The following is a 12,011-nucleotide window of genomic DNA, read 5'->3' as shown; positions in this document are numbered from 1 at the left end:
GGCCAAGAACACCCTGGACAGACAACTCGCTGTGCCCGGCTCAGGCCGCCCCGCCCCCCCCCGCCACCGCCCAGGGGACCTTAACAGGACTGAAGATGCTAATGTCCTTTGGCAGTCAAAGTCAGCTCCTCTGTAAAGAAGGGATGTGCTGATAAGTGGATGTGCTTGTGTGTTTTAAAATACATGCACCCAAATTTGCACATGTGTATTCAACACAGTAGCCAAATCGCCTGAAGCAGGTAGGGAAGGTAGGGGAGTGGAAGCAAGAGATAAGGGCAAAGGTAATAAACACACATACACATGAAACCAGAGAGGGCCTTGCAAAGACTGATGAGGAAAATATATCATAAACTGTGTGATTAATCAACCTCTGCACTTGATATCCAAAGGGACAGTTGCTCTATCGTGTCTGACTTTTTGTGACCCCATGGACTATACATCCATGGGATTCTCCAGGCAAAAATACTGGAGTGGGTAGCCTTTCCTTTCTCCAAGGGATCTTCCCAACCCAGATATCAAACCCAGGTCCCCCGCATTGCAGGCAGATTCTTTACCAGCTGAGCTATCAGAGAAGCCCAAGAATATTGGAATGGGTAGCCTATCCCTTCTCCAGTTGATCTTCCTGACCCAGGAGTCAAACCAGGGTGTCTTGCATTACAGGCAGATTCCTTACCAGCTGAGCTACCAAGGAAGACAAAAAGAGGAAGGAGCATACCCTCTCAGCACTCAGAGTGGAAGACCCGATGGAGAAGTCAGGCTCTGCCCCTGATGTGGACAAGTCATATTCATTCATTTCTCCATTCCTTTAACAGATAGCCAGGCTTCACACAGAATGTGCAAGGGGAAGGGGAGGGCTACACGGGAGGGCAGGGCGCTCCCAGTTACAAGACAGATGGGTCCACAGAGGATGATAACCCTGGCATGAGCTCTATGGACCACAAGAGAGGGCTGTGGAGGAGGGCTAGAGAAACTTTCCCAGGGAAAGTGACATTTCATCTGACTTCTGAACATGAGGTAGGATTTAGCTAGGCAAAGAGAGGAGGCAGTGCATTCTGACAATGCAGACGGCACACGCAACAGCCTAGCAGAGAGAGTGTGGGTACTTGAGGGACTGAAAGAATTTTAACAGAGAGGAGGCTGGAGAGTAAAAGCGGAATCGGCAAGAGGCAAGGCAGGAAGTGTAAGCTCTGTGAGGCCGAGGGAGTGAGGCTTGCTCCCTGAACTTTGGTGCTCAGAGCCGGGCAGGAGACAGAGCAGAAAGCAGAGCCCAGAGCAATTAGTGCTGTCATGTCAGCCTGAACACACGGTCGTGAACACGCAGAAGGGCATCCTCAAACCCGCCTTAGGATGAGGGGGAGTAGAGAGGACACGAAAGTGAGACTGCAGACAGGAATTATTACCTGAGCTGAACCTAAAAAGAGTTTGGGATTTTACTTACGTAAAAGGAACAGGAATAGGAAAGGACATTTCAAGCATGAGCAAAACCCCTCTCTACCAGTGTCTCAGTTGATGAATAAAGATAGCATAAACCCCAAACCAATCACGACTATCAGAGGGCCTTGGTGAAACTCCTCAGGTTTAGTCAATGGGCTCAAAAGGCTTTGCGTTTGTTTTGTTTTCAAGCTGATTCTGCAGGTTTTCTGCCTTCATGATGCAGATACACCCAACACAATCCCCTCTTCAGAGTCAGGAGTCATCTTTACCCACTTGGTGATCGCTACGCAGGGTACAACATGACGACTCTCCAGTCTGTCACAGACATGAAACATAAAAATGAAAAACCTGATTTAAGTGGGGCGGGGGGCGGGGAGCCAACTCCTCCCAGGTCTGGCACAAGATTGAATTTTATGAGTTACTTGGCAGCCAGCAAAGCATAGAACGAAGCCAGTTTGAAACCATCTTTCAAAGTAACCCAAGTTGACAACTAAACTTGCTCAGGTGAGGGGGAGGAAAGGCGTTAATACGGGACTTAAGGCAGAAGTCAGGTCTTTCCTCATTCACCTGAGCCTGTCCCTCTCCTGTGTTAAAGTGCAACTCAAGCAAGCTGAGTGAGGGAATGTAACAGGATCATTAGGAAATATCAAGGGGCTTCCACGGTGGTCCATCTGCCTGCCAACATCGGAAACTCAGGTTTGATCCCTGGTCTGGGAAGATGCCACATGCCACAGGACAGCTAAGCTCATGCGCCACAACTGCTGAGTCTGTGCACCCTAGAGCCTGCGCTCTGCAAAGGAGGGGGCGCTGCAATGACGCGTGTGCGCATTCATGTAAGAGTAGAACACACTCGCCACAACTACAGAAAGCCTGCACGCAATGAAGACCCGGCGCAGTCACACACACACACACACACACACACACACAAACACAACAGTCACACACACACACACACGTCACACACACACACACATAACAGTCTCACACACACACATAACAGTCACACACACACACACACATAACAGTCTCACACACACACTCACACACACACACACACTCACACACACATAACAGTCACACACACACACATAACATTCACACATACACACATACACACACACATAACAGTCACACACACACACATAACAGTCACACACACACACACACACACACACATATATCAAGACCTAAGCTTAGGCAGACAAACCTTCCTGAATCATAAGCCACCCAGGGTTACAGTGAAGAAGGCAGTAATAGGAACACATAGCTTCCTCATGTCAGGCCCACTGTGCTGGGCTGTAATTACACAAATAATGACAACCTATTGAAGACAAGCATTCTTTCCCATTCCTCAAACACACAAGGTCTCCCAAAAAGGAAGCTCGGCAACCTGCACTGTATTACTAAATTTTCACACGTGGCTCTGCCCCTTGGCAATGGTTTAGGAGGTAGGTATAGCCCATGTTTGAGCTGGAGAGACAGGCTAGTCCATGGTGCCAAGAAAAAGTCATTTTAAAAATAGATGGCTATGTTGTTATCAACACAGAGGATCCAAGCAACCAGAAGAAAAATCCAGGCATTTACCCTAGGAGTCTTTCTCATTTTTTTCTTCCAAATTTCCAATTTTGAGAAGTTGGTGCCTGAAGAAACCAAAAGCACGTCTGATGGTTTGGATTTTCAAAGTCAGATCTTCATACAGGCCATGTCCCCACCACCACATAAAAATGAGTTGATGAGCACAAATGAATGTGTTTGAAGACTTTGCCATTTTACGGTTTATTAAATGCCATATTGGAAGAGGAGATGGTTTATAGACTGGAAAGGGCTCTTCAATTAAGAAGCCAGAGAACTGACGATGAGCCCAACTGTTCTTCCATTTCTGGTGAATAGTGAAGATTAAAAAAAATTAGGTCATATTAGAGCAGTGGTTCTTACAGTGTAGTCCTTGGGCCAGCAGTATCCATATCATCTGGGCATTTGTTAGAAAAATAAATAATCAGGCCTTGAAGCCGGAGGTGGGTGCCTCCCACCCCCACCAAGTGAGCAACTGGAGTCCGTTCCCTGCAGACACAGACTCCAAAACATCAACAGCCGGACAATCAAGGCAGGGGAGGGCAGCCAGGTTAGATCCCTGGGTCAGGACGGTCCCCTGGAGAAGGAAATGGCAACCCACTCCAGTATTCTTGCCTGGGAAATTCCGTGGACAGAGGAGACTAGTGGCCTGGAGGACTACAGTCCATGGGGTCAAAAAGCATTGGACACAACTGAACAACTAAACAACAACAACAACAGGACAACAACAATCAAGAGATGAGGCTGGGCCCTGCCCAGATAAGAGACCTCATATTTCTCATTCTCAAAGTCAAGGAGACCTTCCCAACTAGAAAGTTCCTTGGAAGTCAAAATAGCAGTGACGCTAAGCTACCAATAGGCCTCTTCACGGGAATCCATCTTGGCTGAAAGATGCATGCACGCGCGCGAGCGCACACACATACACACACGAGAGGACCCTGAGACGGACAAAATAAGGACTCAGAATCAGGCAAATCAAAATGACTGACCAAAGGAAACCTGGAAGAAATGCCCCATGTAAGTGATTTTAAATACCACAAGGGAGTGACTCTCTCCATGGGTCTGCCTGCATCTATCCACATGGACTATACTCCTTCCTCCTAATAAACACTTTACTTGTTTCACTACTTTCTGTCTTTGTGGGAATTCTTTTCTGCAAAGCCAAAGGACCAGGGCCTTGTCACTGGCCACTGGCCTAGTGGCTAGGATTCAGTATTCTCACTGCCATGGACCAACCTCACCCTCGGGCTGAGAACCAAAACCTGCTTCAAGCTGCTGCAGGCTGGGGCGACCCGAGATCAGCCCCATCCTCCAAACCTAACGATCTCCTCCAGGTCACTGGGCGGTACACTCATGTCTAAGACATTTTGCACTAAGGCTGTGGTCCTCCACCCTGGCTGCCCATTATCATCACCCCATGAGCATGTTATTGCGATGCTCTGGCCAATGCCAGTCAATCAAAGCACAACAGCTAGGAGTGGCACCTAGGCACAACTACTTTTAAAGCTTCTCCTGTCATGTAACGGTAACCAGAGTTGAGAGCTTCCATGTCCTAGAATAACAGAGACTTACATTAGGTACTTTGGGACTTCTGACTTTTGGTTTAACTCAAACTAATAATGGTTACTGAATGGATCTTCTTCATGGAAGAAAACGTCTTTGATAAGAGGAAGGAGAGATTCCTATCTTCATGAGCTGGAGAAGTTAGATGTGAAGCTCACACACTGTGCCAACATTGTACCTAACCCAATGGTAGCAATACTATTTACCCTCTCACCAGCAAAGACAGCTGCTCATCCTGAGAAAGAGGTGGGTGAGTCCCGTGTTCAGAAGCCATTACCAAACCAACATACTCAGAGGCACTGGAGAGTGACCCTACATCTCCCACACACCTCAAGTCCAGCTGCCACAAGCCCCAAGGGGGCCCGGGGCCTCCCACTCACTCGCTGGCTCTGAGGTCCCAAGTACTTGGGGTATGTGAGGGAGCAGCTTCTTCTCACCAGTGTCTGTTGTTACCCAATGTACAAAATGAGGACAACCTGTCAGGATAGGATTCTAGGGGCCCACTCCCCTGGGACAGGCAGGGCCTAGCATTGCTGCTTAACAACTGATTTGTGAACTGGGGCCATCCCTTTACCAAATCAGGAAATTGACAGAACACATGATAAATGTATGCTCAAACCAGGGTACACTAGCATAAGCCCAAGTAGCTAGAATTTTTCCCTATGAAAAGGGACTTGAGCACTACTATATGAGAAACATTGGAAACTTTTTTTCAACAGGAAGAAGCCATATTCTTTGGGAAATTTCTGGAGATATAGTGGGCCAATCGTTATGTTTTTTTTACATTGTGAGAGTAAGAGCAAACATTCCCTAAATTTTTTTTAAAGATCAAATAGCAAAGACTGGAACCAGTTCAACAGCTGGCTAGAGAACATGCTGATGAAAACAACACTGTCATCATAACGTTCTCACAGAGTGAATTTTAGGTACCCAAGCTTTGGGGCATTGTACTCACTCTCCCCACAAAAAAGACAGGATAGGAAAATACAAGAGGGAAAAGACCATGCTTTTCTATCCTCAGTGTCTATAATTACGCAGACTTTGGAGTCTGACAACCTGGGTTTGAATTTTCAGCCTTCTATTTATTTGCTGTGTGGCCTTGAACTTTAAGTCTGTGAATTTCAGGTTTTCATTTGTAAAATGAGAGTGATAATCTTTAGCAGTGATCAATGTGTGACAAAAGAAGGCTTGGACTGCATTTAGCAAGTGTTTACAGAACAGCAAATAAAGTAGCAATGTGATCATTATTTAATTAATCACTTTTGAATAGTGAAATTGAAGCTTTCCTTCTCTTGAGAAGGCTTCCTTGACAAAAATGTTTACACACACACACACACATATCTGTGTAGTTCCAGTTCCTAGGATGTATCCAGATTTTAGTCTTTGTATATATTGTCACTTTTTCTTTATATATTTATAAGTATTTTCTTAGGAAAAAAGACATGTCTTTGTGTGCCAAATGCATACATACCTAGTACATACCCTGTACATACCTAGTACATCATATGTACAAATGAATGAATGAATGAAGCTAGCTACATATCTCATTTACCTAGAAATGAGACAAGAGAAAACAACCAGGATGGTAAAAGTGGAAAAGACAAGACAGAAGAGAGACATACTAGGAAATTGATAATAACAGTTGACTATTGGATATGAGCAGGAAAAAGTACTGTTTTGCAGTTTTCTAATACAGTCAATCATCTAGAAAGCCCTTCTCAGTGAATCTGAAGGGAGGAGAGGGGATGGTCACACAAATACTTAGGGAAGATTTACTGGTTGTTTGGGTCTACCTAGTGCTCTGAAAGCAGCCCATCTAGGGACAGATACTCCTGGACATTATTCAAGGTTGAAGTAAGGTTGCAAACGAACTTGAGTCAAACCAAGAATATTTACCTCCATCTTCCAGTCTCAAGAATTCTAGTCCCGTGTTTAATCACTGCTTCCCAGTCTTTACTGTTATCACCACTCCATCTTCCTCATTGTCTTCTGCAGACTCTGCCCTTTGGAAGCCCTCTACTTACTCCCACCAAGACTTTCCTTCTGGGCTCAAGCTTGCCTAGTCTCTGAATGATGTCAACCAGTATACACTGGCTTCACTGCCCCGGCCATCTCCCTAGCACCATCTTACTCCTCAACCTACCTCTAGAGTCTAGGCCTGAGCAGTCTGTTCATCCAGAAAGAGTCTTAACCATCTCACCACTGTGGGAGGTAAATGAAGAGGGAAAACCAAAGAAAATCATCCCAGAAAGCAGGTAAGTGAGTTTTCTCACTTGTAGGCATAGAAAAATTTCCTCATTTCCATCCCTACAAGTCAGGGTTTTAATAAATGAACAATTCATCTAAAAAGTCTGCAATATGTCCATACCCATACCCTAAGAAAGCCTATCCAAAAAGAAATATGGTGACAAAATGCTACACGCTTAGCTCTAGTCCCCAAGCCGTCTTTAACAGATGGGAAGTTAGTCACTGGAAAAATAAGCCCGCTGAGCAAGCCATTGACTTTTATCTTTAGACTTCAACTGCTATTCATCAGCATCAATATTTTAGAACTTAATCAACTGAGCGCTAGTCTGAGTTCAAGACGTCTACATCATCATGAAGACTCACCGCGTCCTGACAGCTGAGGACCTCCAAAATGCTGTTGAGTAATTCGACACAGTACTTCTTCTCCTGGACCTGGTGTTGCATATCATCCTTCTGCTCCAGCAGCTCCTTCAGTTCCTTGGTGATGACAGGAAGCAGAATGTCCCGGCATTCTGGAACGAAGGCGGTTCAGAGGCATGTGAGCGCCCTTGTTTGTTTTAATTGCTTTTCTTTCTTTTCTAGATAATGTTTCATTACATAAACAATTCATGAATACATCCTTCCTATAAAAATGTAAATGTTAGAAATTAGGTTACTATTTTCTTAGAAAATTATTCACAATTCTGGCCTTCTCTCAACTCCCACTCTCAAGAGACAACCAACCAGTTATTGTATTCTATACACATGTATGTGTATATACATATAAAAATGTATGTGTGTATATGTGAGTGTATACTGGTATAAAATATGTAGCATCTTTTTGATTTGGCTTTTTATTTAAGTAAAACATATCACACTATGATGATAATCCTTCAAGGTCATTTTTTTATGTTTTATCAGTATAAAAAGCATAGCATCATTTTTGTTTTATTTCCTTTTTATAAAAGAGGACTATACTGTATGTATTGTTCTGTACTTTGATATTGTTTTAGTCACCAACAGTTTTTGGAGCTCTTTCTATGTTATTATATATAGGGATCAACATTAAGTTTTTGCAGCTGTTTTACAGTATGGATATATTTGTTTAGTATGGATACATTTGTTCATTTATCATACCCTTATTGATAGACATTTTTCACTAGCATAAATAGTTAAAAAAAAAAAAAAGAACTACCTCCCACTTCATTATGCACCACGGCTTTCATTTTAAATAAATTAAAACCTTTGCAAAGAAGGGTAACTCTCTTGGCACTGCTGTGTCAGGAAATATCTGGAAGGTTCTGAAATCCTATGCAGCTTTCTTTCTATATTTCTCTTAAAGCCAGCAAACCTTGAGGGAACTGAAAAATTCAGAAAATTTCAAGTCATCCCCACCTAGATGCTTCTAGCACTGAAATGTGAATCATAAGCACCGATTTTATTTTAATTCAATACAGCAAATAAACAGTTGAACATCTCTGATGTGGAAGGCACTGTATTTCTGGATGTACAGAGATAATATATGGTTCTCACCCAGTAGATACTTAAAACCTGACAGAAGGAGTCAGCAACAATACAAAGAGCAAAGGCAGAAGGCAGAATAAGGTAAAGGCAGGAGGAAGTAGACACCATCTCTTGTTCTGTCAGCCCCGGATCCACACCTTCTCCTGGCATAGCATCCTAGTCTCACCCTGGGAGCCAATCTGCAATGGAATATGATCCGAGAGACACTGTCACAAGGCTCCCTGCCTTCCTCTGGACAAGGGTCAGGCTCAGTTCAGTTCAGTCGCTCAGTCATGTCTGACTCTTTGTGACCCCATGGACTACAGCACATCAGGTCTCCCTGTCCATCACCAACTCTCGGAGTACACTCAAAGTCATGTCCATCGAGTTGGTGAAGACACCCAACCATCTCATCCTCTGTCGTTCCCTTCTCTTCCCACCTTCAATCTTTCCTAGTATCAGGGTCTTTTCCAATGAGTCAGTTCTTTGCATCAGGTGGCCAAAGAATTGTAGTTTCAGCTTCAACATCAGTCCTTCCAATGAATATTCAGGACTGATTTCCTTTAGGATTGACTGATTGGATCTCCTTGCAGTTCAAGGGACCCTTGAGAGTCTTCCCCAACACCATAGTTCAAAAGCATTAATTCTTTGGTGCTTGGCTTTCTTCATAGTCCAACTCTCACATCCATCCATGACCACTGGAAAAACCATAGCCTTGACTAGATGGACCTTTGTCAGCAAAGTAATGTCTCTGCTTTTTAATATGCTGTCTAGGTGGGTCATAGCTTTTCTCCCAAGGAGCAAGGGACCCTATTTAGGATATCCCCTTGATTTGAACCTCAAGGAAATTGTAAAAACAGTAACTGCTGACCCTGCTAACATGCTGAGTGCCTACAATGTGCCAGGTGTATTTTAAGAGTCTTGCACGAACTACCTCCATTAATGTTCCCAAAGCCTATAGGAGGCAGACAGACACTGTCATTTCTCCCCTTGTGCTGATGAGGAAACAGAGGGACATGCCCCTGGCTGCACAGATAGTAGGTGGTGACTCCCGTCTGACTGCAGAGCCTGTGCTCTTAGCCACTAGACAGAGGAGCTCACCTGTGTGCACAGAAGCGCCCTAGGAAGGCTGCCCACTGGCAGCTGCTGCCTCCTCTCCCAGGGCTACTCTGCGTCTCCCCTCTCTGAAGACTGGTTCCCCAGCTTTTCCTCTTATTCTTGGACTACTCCTTATTATCTAAATGCACTAATTTTTACTTAAATTTACTAGAATAGGTTTATGTTGCTCACAGCCAAAGATTTCAACTGGAAGAGTTATCAAATGCCATGAGGGCTTCAGAAGGGAGAAATAATCTACGGCTGGAAGGTGCATAGAAGCTTCATGGGCTCTAACAGAATCATATCCCTTCTCTCAGAGCACCAAACTCAGTTTGTAATTAAGTTCTAACCAGTGTAATTAATTAGTGCCCATTCATCCAACCAAAGTGTAAGCTTCATGACAGCCAAATTAAATCTCCAGTGTCCAACACAGTATCTGGATCATAGTAGCTATTCAGTAAATCTTGGTGGAATGAACGAAAGAGGTGTCTTTTGAGATGGTCACTGGTGAGTAAATAATATTGCCTTTGGAGGAGTGGAGATTTAAAGAACAGAGAGTGATTCAGGCTACATGGACCAAGATATGGTACTATATACAATGGAATATTACTCAAACATATAAAAGAAGAAAATGGTGCCATGTGTGGCAACATGGATGCAACTAGAGATTATCATACTAACTGAAGTAAGTCAGACAGAGAAAGGCAAATACCAAATGACATCACTTACAAGTGGAATCCAAAATATGGCACAAATGAACACATCCACAAAACACAGACATAGAGAACAGACTTGAGGTTGTGTCGCAGATGTGTTGAATAAACTATTATATGTAGGACAGACAAACAACAAAGTTCTACTATAAAGCACAAGGAGCTATACTTGATATCCTGTGATGACCCACAATAGAAACAAATATTAAAGAGAATGTGTGTGTAACTGAGTCACTGTGCTGCACAGCAGAGGCTGGCACGACATTGTGAATCAGCTACACGTCAATAAAAATTGTAAAAATAAATATCAGCGTCCACGGACCTGGGTAAGTAGAATAGTCTCTTGGAGGTGGAATAATAGGAGATGATACTGAAAAGAAAAATTCTTAAATTCAATGGTAGGCATAAAGTTATAGTGGGTGTTAGTCACTCAGTTGTGTCCGACTTTAGCGACCCCATAGACTATGGCTCGCCAGGCTCCTCTGTCCACGGAATTCTACAGGCAAGAATACTGGAGTGGGTAGCCATTCCCTTCTCCAGGGGATCTTCTGGACCCAGGGATGAAGCCCAGTACTCCTGCATTACAGGCCAATTCTTTACCATCTGAGCCACCAGGGAAGCTCTAGAATAATAGAAGATAATATTGAAAAAGAAAATTCTTAAATTCAGTGGTAGGCATAAGGTTATAACTCTATTGAAAAAGAAAATTATAGGCAACAAAATTTTGATTCAGCTTTGTTCAGTACTATAGATGTAATCAAAGGTTACAAGTTAATGGTATTTTATTTGGACTTAAGAAATGGTTGACCTAAGGACTTTTGAGAATACAAGGTGTTGAGTTAGCCATTATCCTTTGTTTAGAGAGATAAGAAAAAAGACTGCATAACATCTACATACTAATTACCATAAAATTTAAGTTAAATCTTTGCTTATTCCATATCTTGTCACCATAAAGTTGAAATTTTGTCCAAGTCTCTTTATTAAAATGGCTAAAGAAATTTCCTGCAACATTTATTTAACAATTTGTTTTAAAAGTCACCTTCTAAAAGACGTTAACTTGTAACTTTGAAACTTTTTCCTTGTTGCAGGAAATTGTATTTGTAAGAATGCTTGTTTTATTGGGACTTTCCTGGTGGTCCAGGGGTTAAGAATCTGCACTACCAAAGCAGGGGTACAGGTTTCATCCCTGGTTAAGGAACTAAGATTCCATATGTCATGAGGCACAGCCAATAAGTACATACATAAAGGACCACAGAAATGGTGTATCATTGATCCAAGATGTCATTTACCTAGTGTTTGAATGCAGACCAAAACCTAATCGGCATTATAAGCAACAAGAATCAAAGAGTAACCTTTCCTCGCTATCAATACCCAGAGAAATCTTCTTTAAAATAGAAATCTTCTTTAAAAATAAAAGAACGATGCTATAGGTAAAACTGAGTTCATTTGAAGTTCACCAACTTCATGAAAATTAACTTCCTTCACTGATGATGTCATAATTAAACCCCACCAGAAGAAATGTTCTTTCTTTTATTAAATGAGGTAAGGATTATAAAGTCTTCCTTTTTGAAAAGCTAATTTTGCTTGTAAAATAAAAAGATTGCAATGAAGGAAATCTAAAACAACAAAAATCTTGTTCTTCCACAGTTCTCTGGGCAAAGGGAGTCATAACAATATCTTTTTTAAGATGACTCATGTCACTGTGGGCTTCCAGGTGGCACTAGTGGTAAAGAACCTACCTGCCCATGCAGGAGAAATAAGACATGAAGGTTTGATCCCTGGGTAGGGAAGATCCCCTGGACGAGGGCATGGCAGCCCACTCCAGTACTCCTGCCTGGAGAATCCAACGGACAGAGGAGCCTGGAAGGCTACAGTCCATGGTGTCACAAAAAGTCAGACATG

At 43.0% G+C, this 12,011-nt stretch overlaps 1 protein-coding gene across 1 annotated transcript in view; it reads right to left on the bottom strand.

The window, feature by feature from the left end:
- Positions 1–12,011, bottom strand: part of DOCK2 (dedicator of cytokinesis 2) — a 468,222-nt gene that overhangs the window by 281,873 nt on the left and 174,338 nt on the right. Inside the window, 1 exon segment of the mRNA XM_043488772.1 lies at positions 7,180–7,328. Coding sequence (XP_043344707.1) covers positions 7,180–7,328 — 149 coding nt within the window.

The sequence above is a fragment of the Cervus canadensis genome, chromosome 16 (genome assembly GCF_019320065.1).
Source record: "Cervus canadensis isolate Bull #8, Minnesota chromosome 16, ASM1932006v1, whole genome shotgun sequence".
In the NCBI taxonomy this organism is placed as follows: Eukaryota; Metazoa; Chordata; class Mammalia; order Artiodactyla; family Cervidae; genus Cervus; species Cervus canadensis.
Note: the sequence above shows the minus strand (reverse complement) of the source record. Positions and strands in the feature narration are given on the sequence as shown.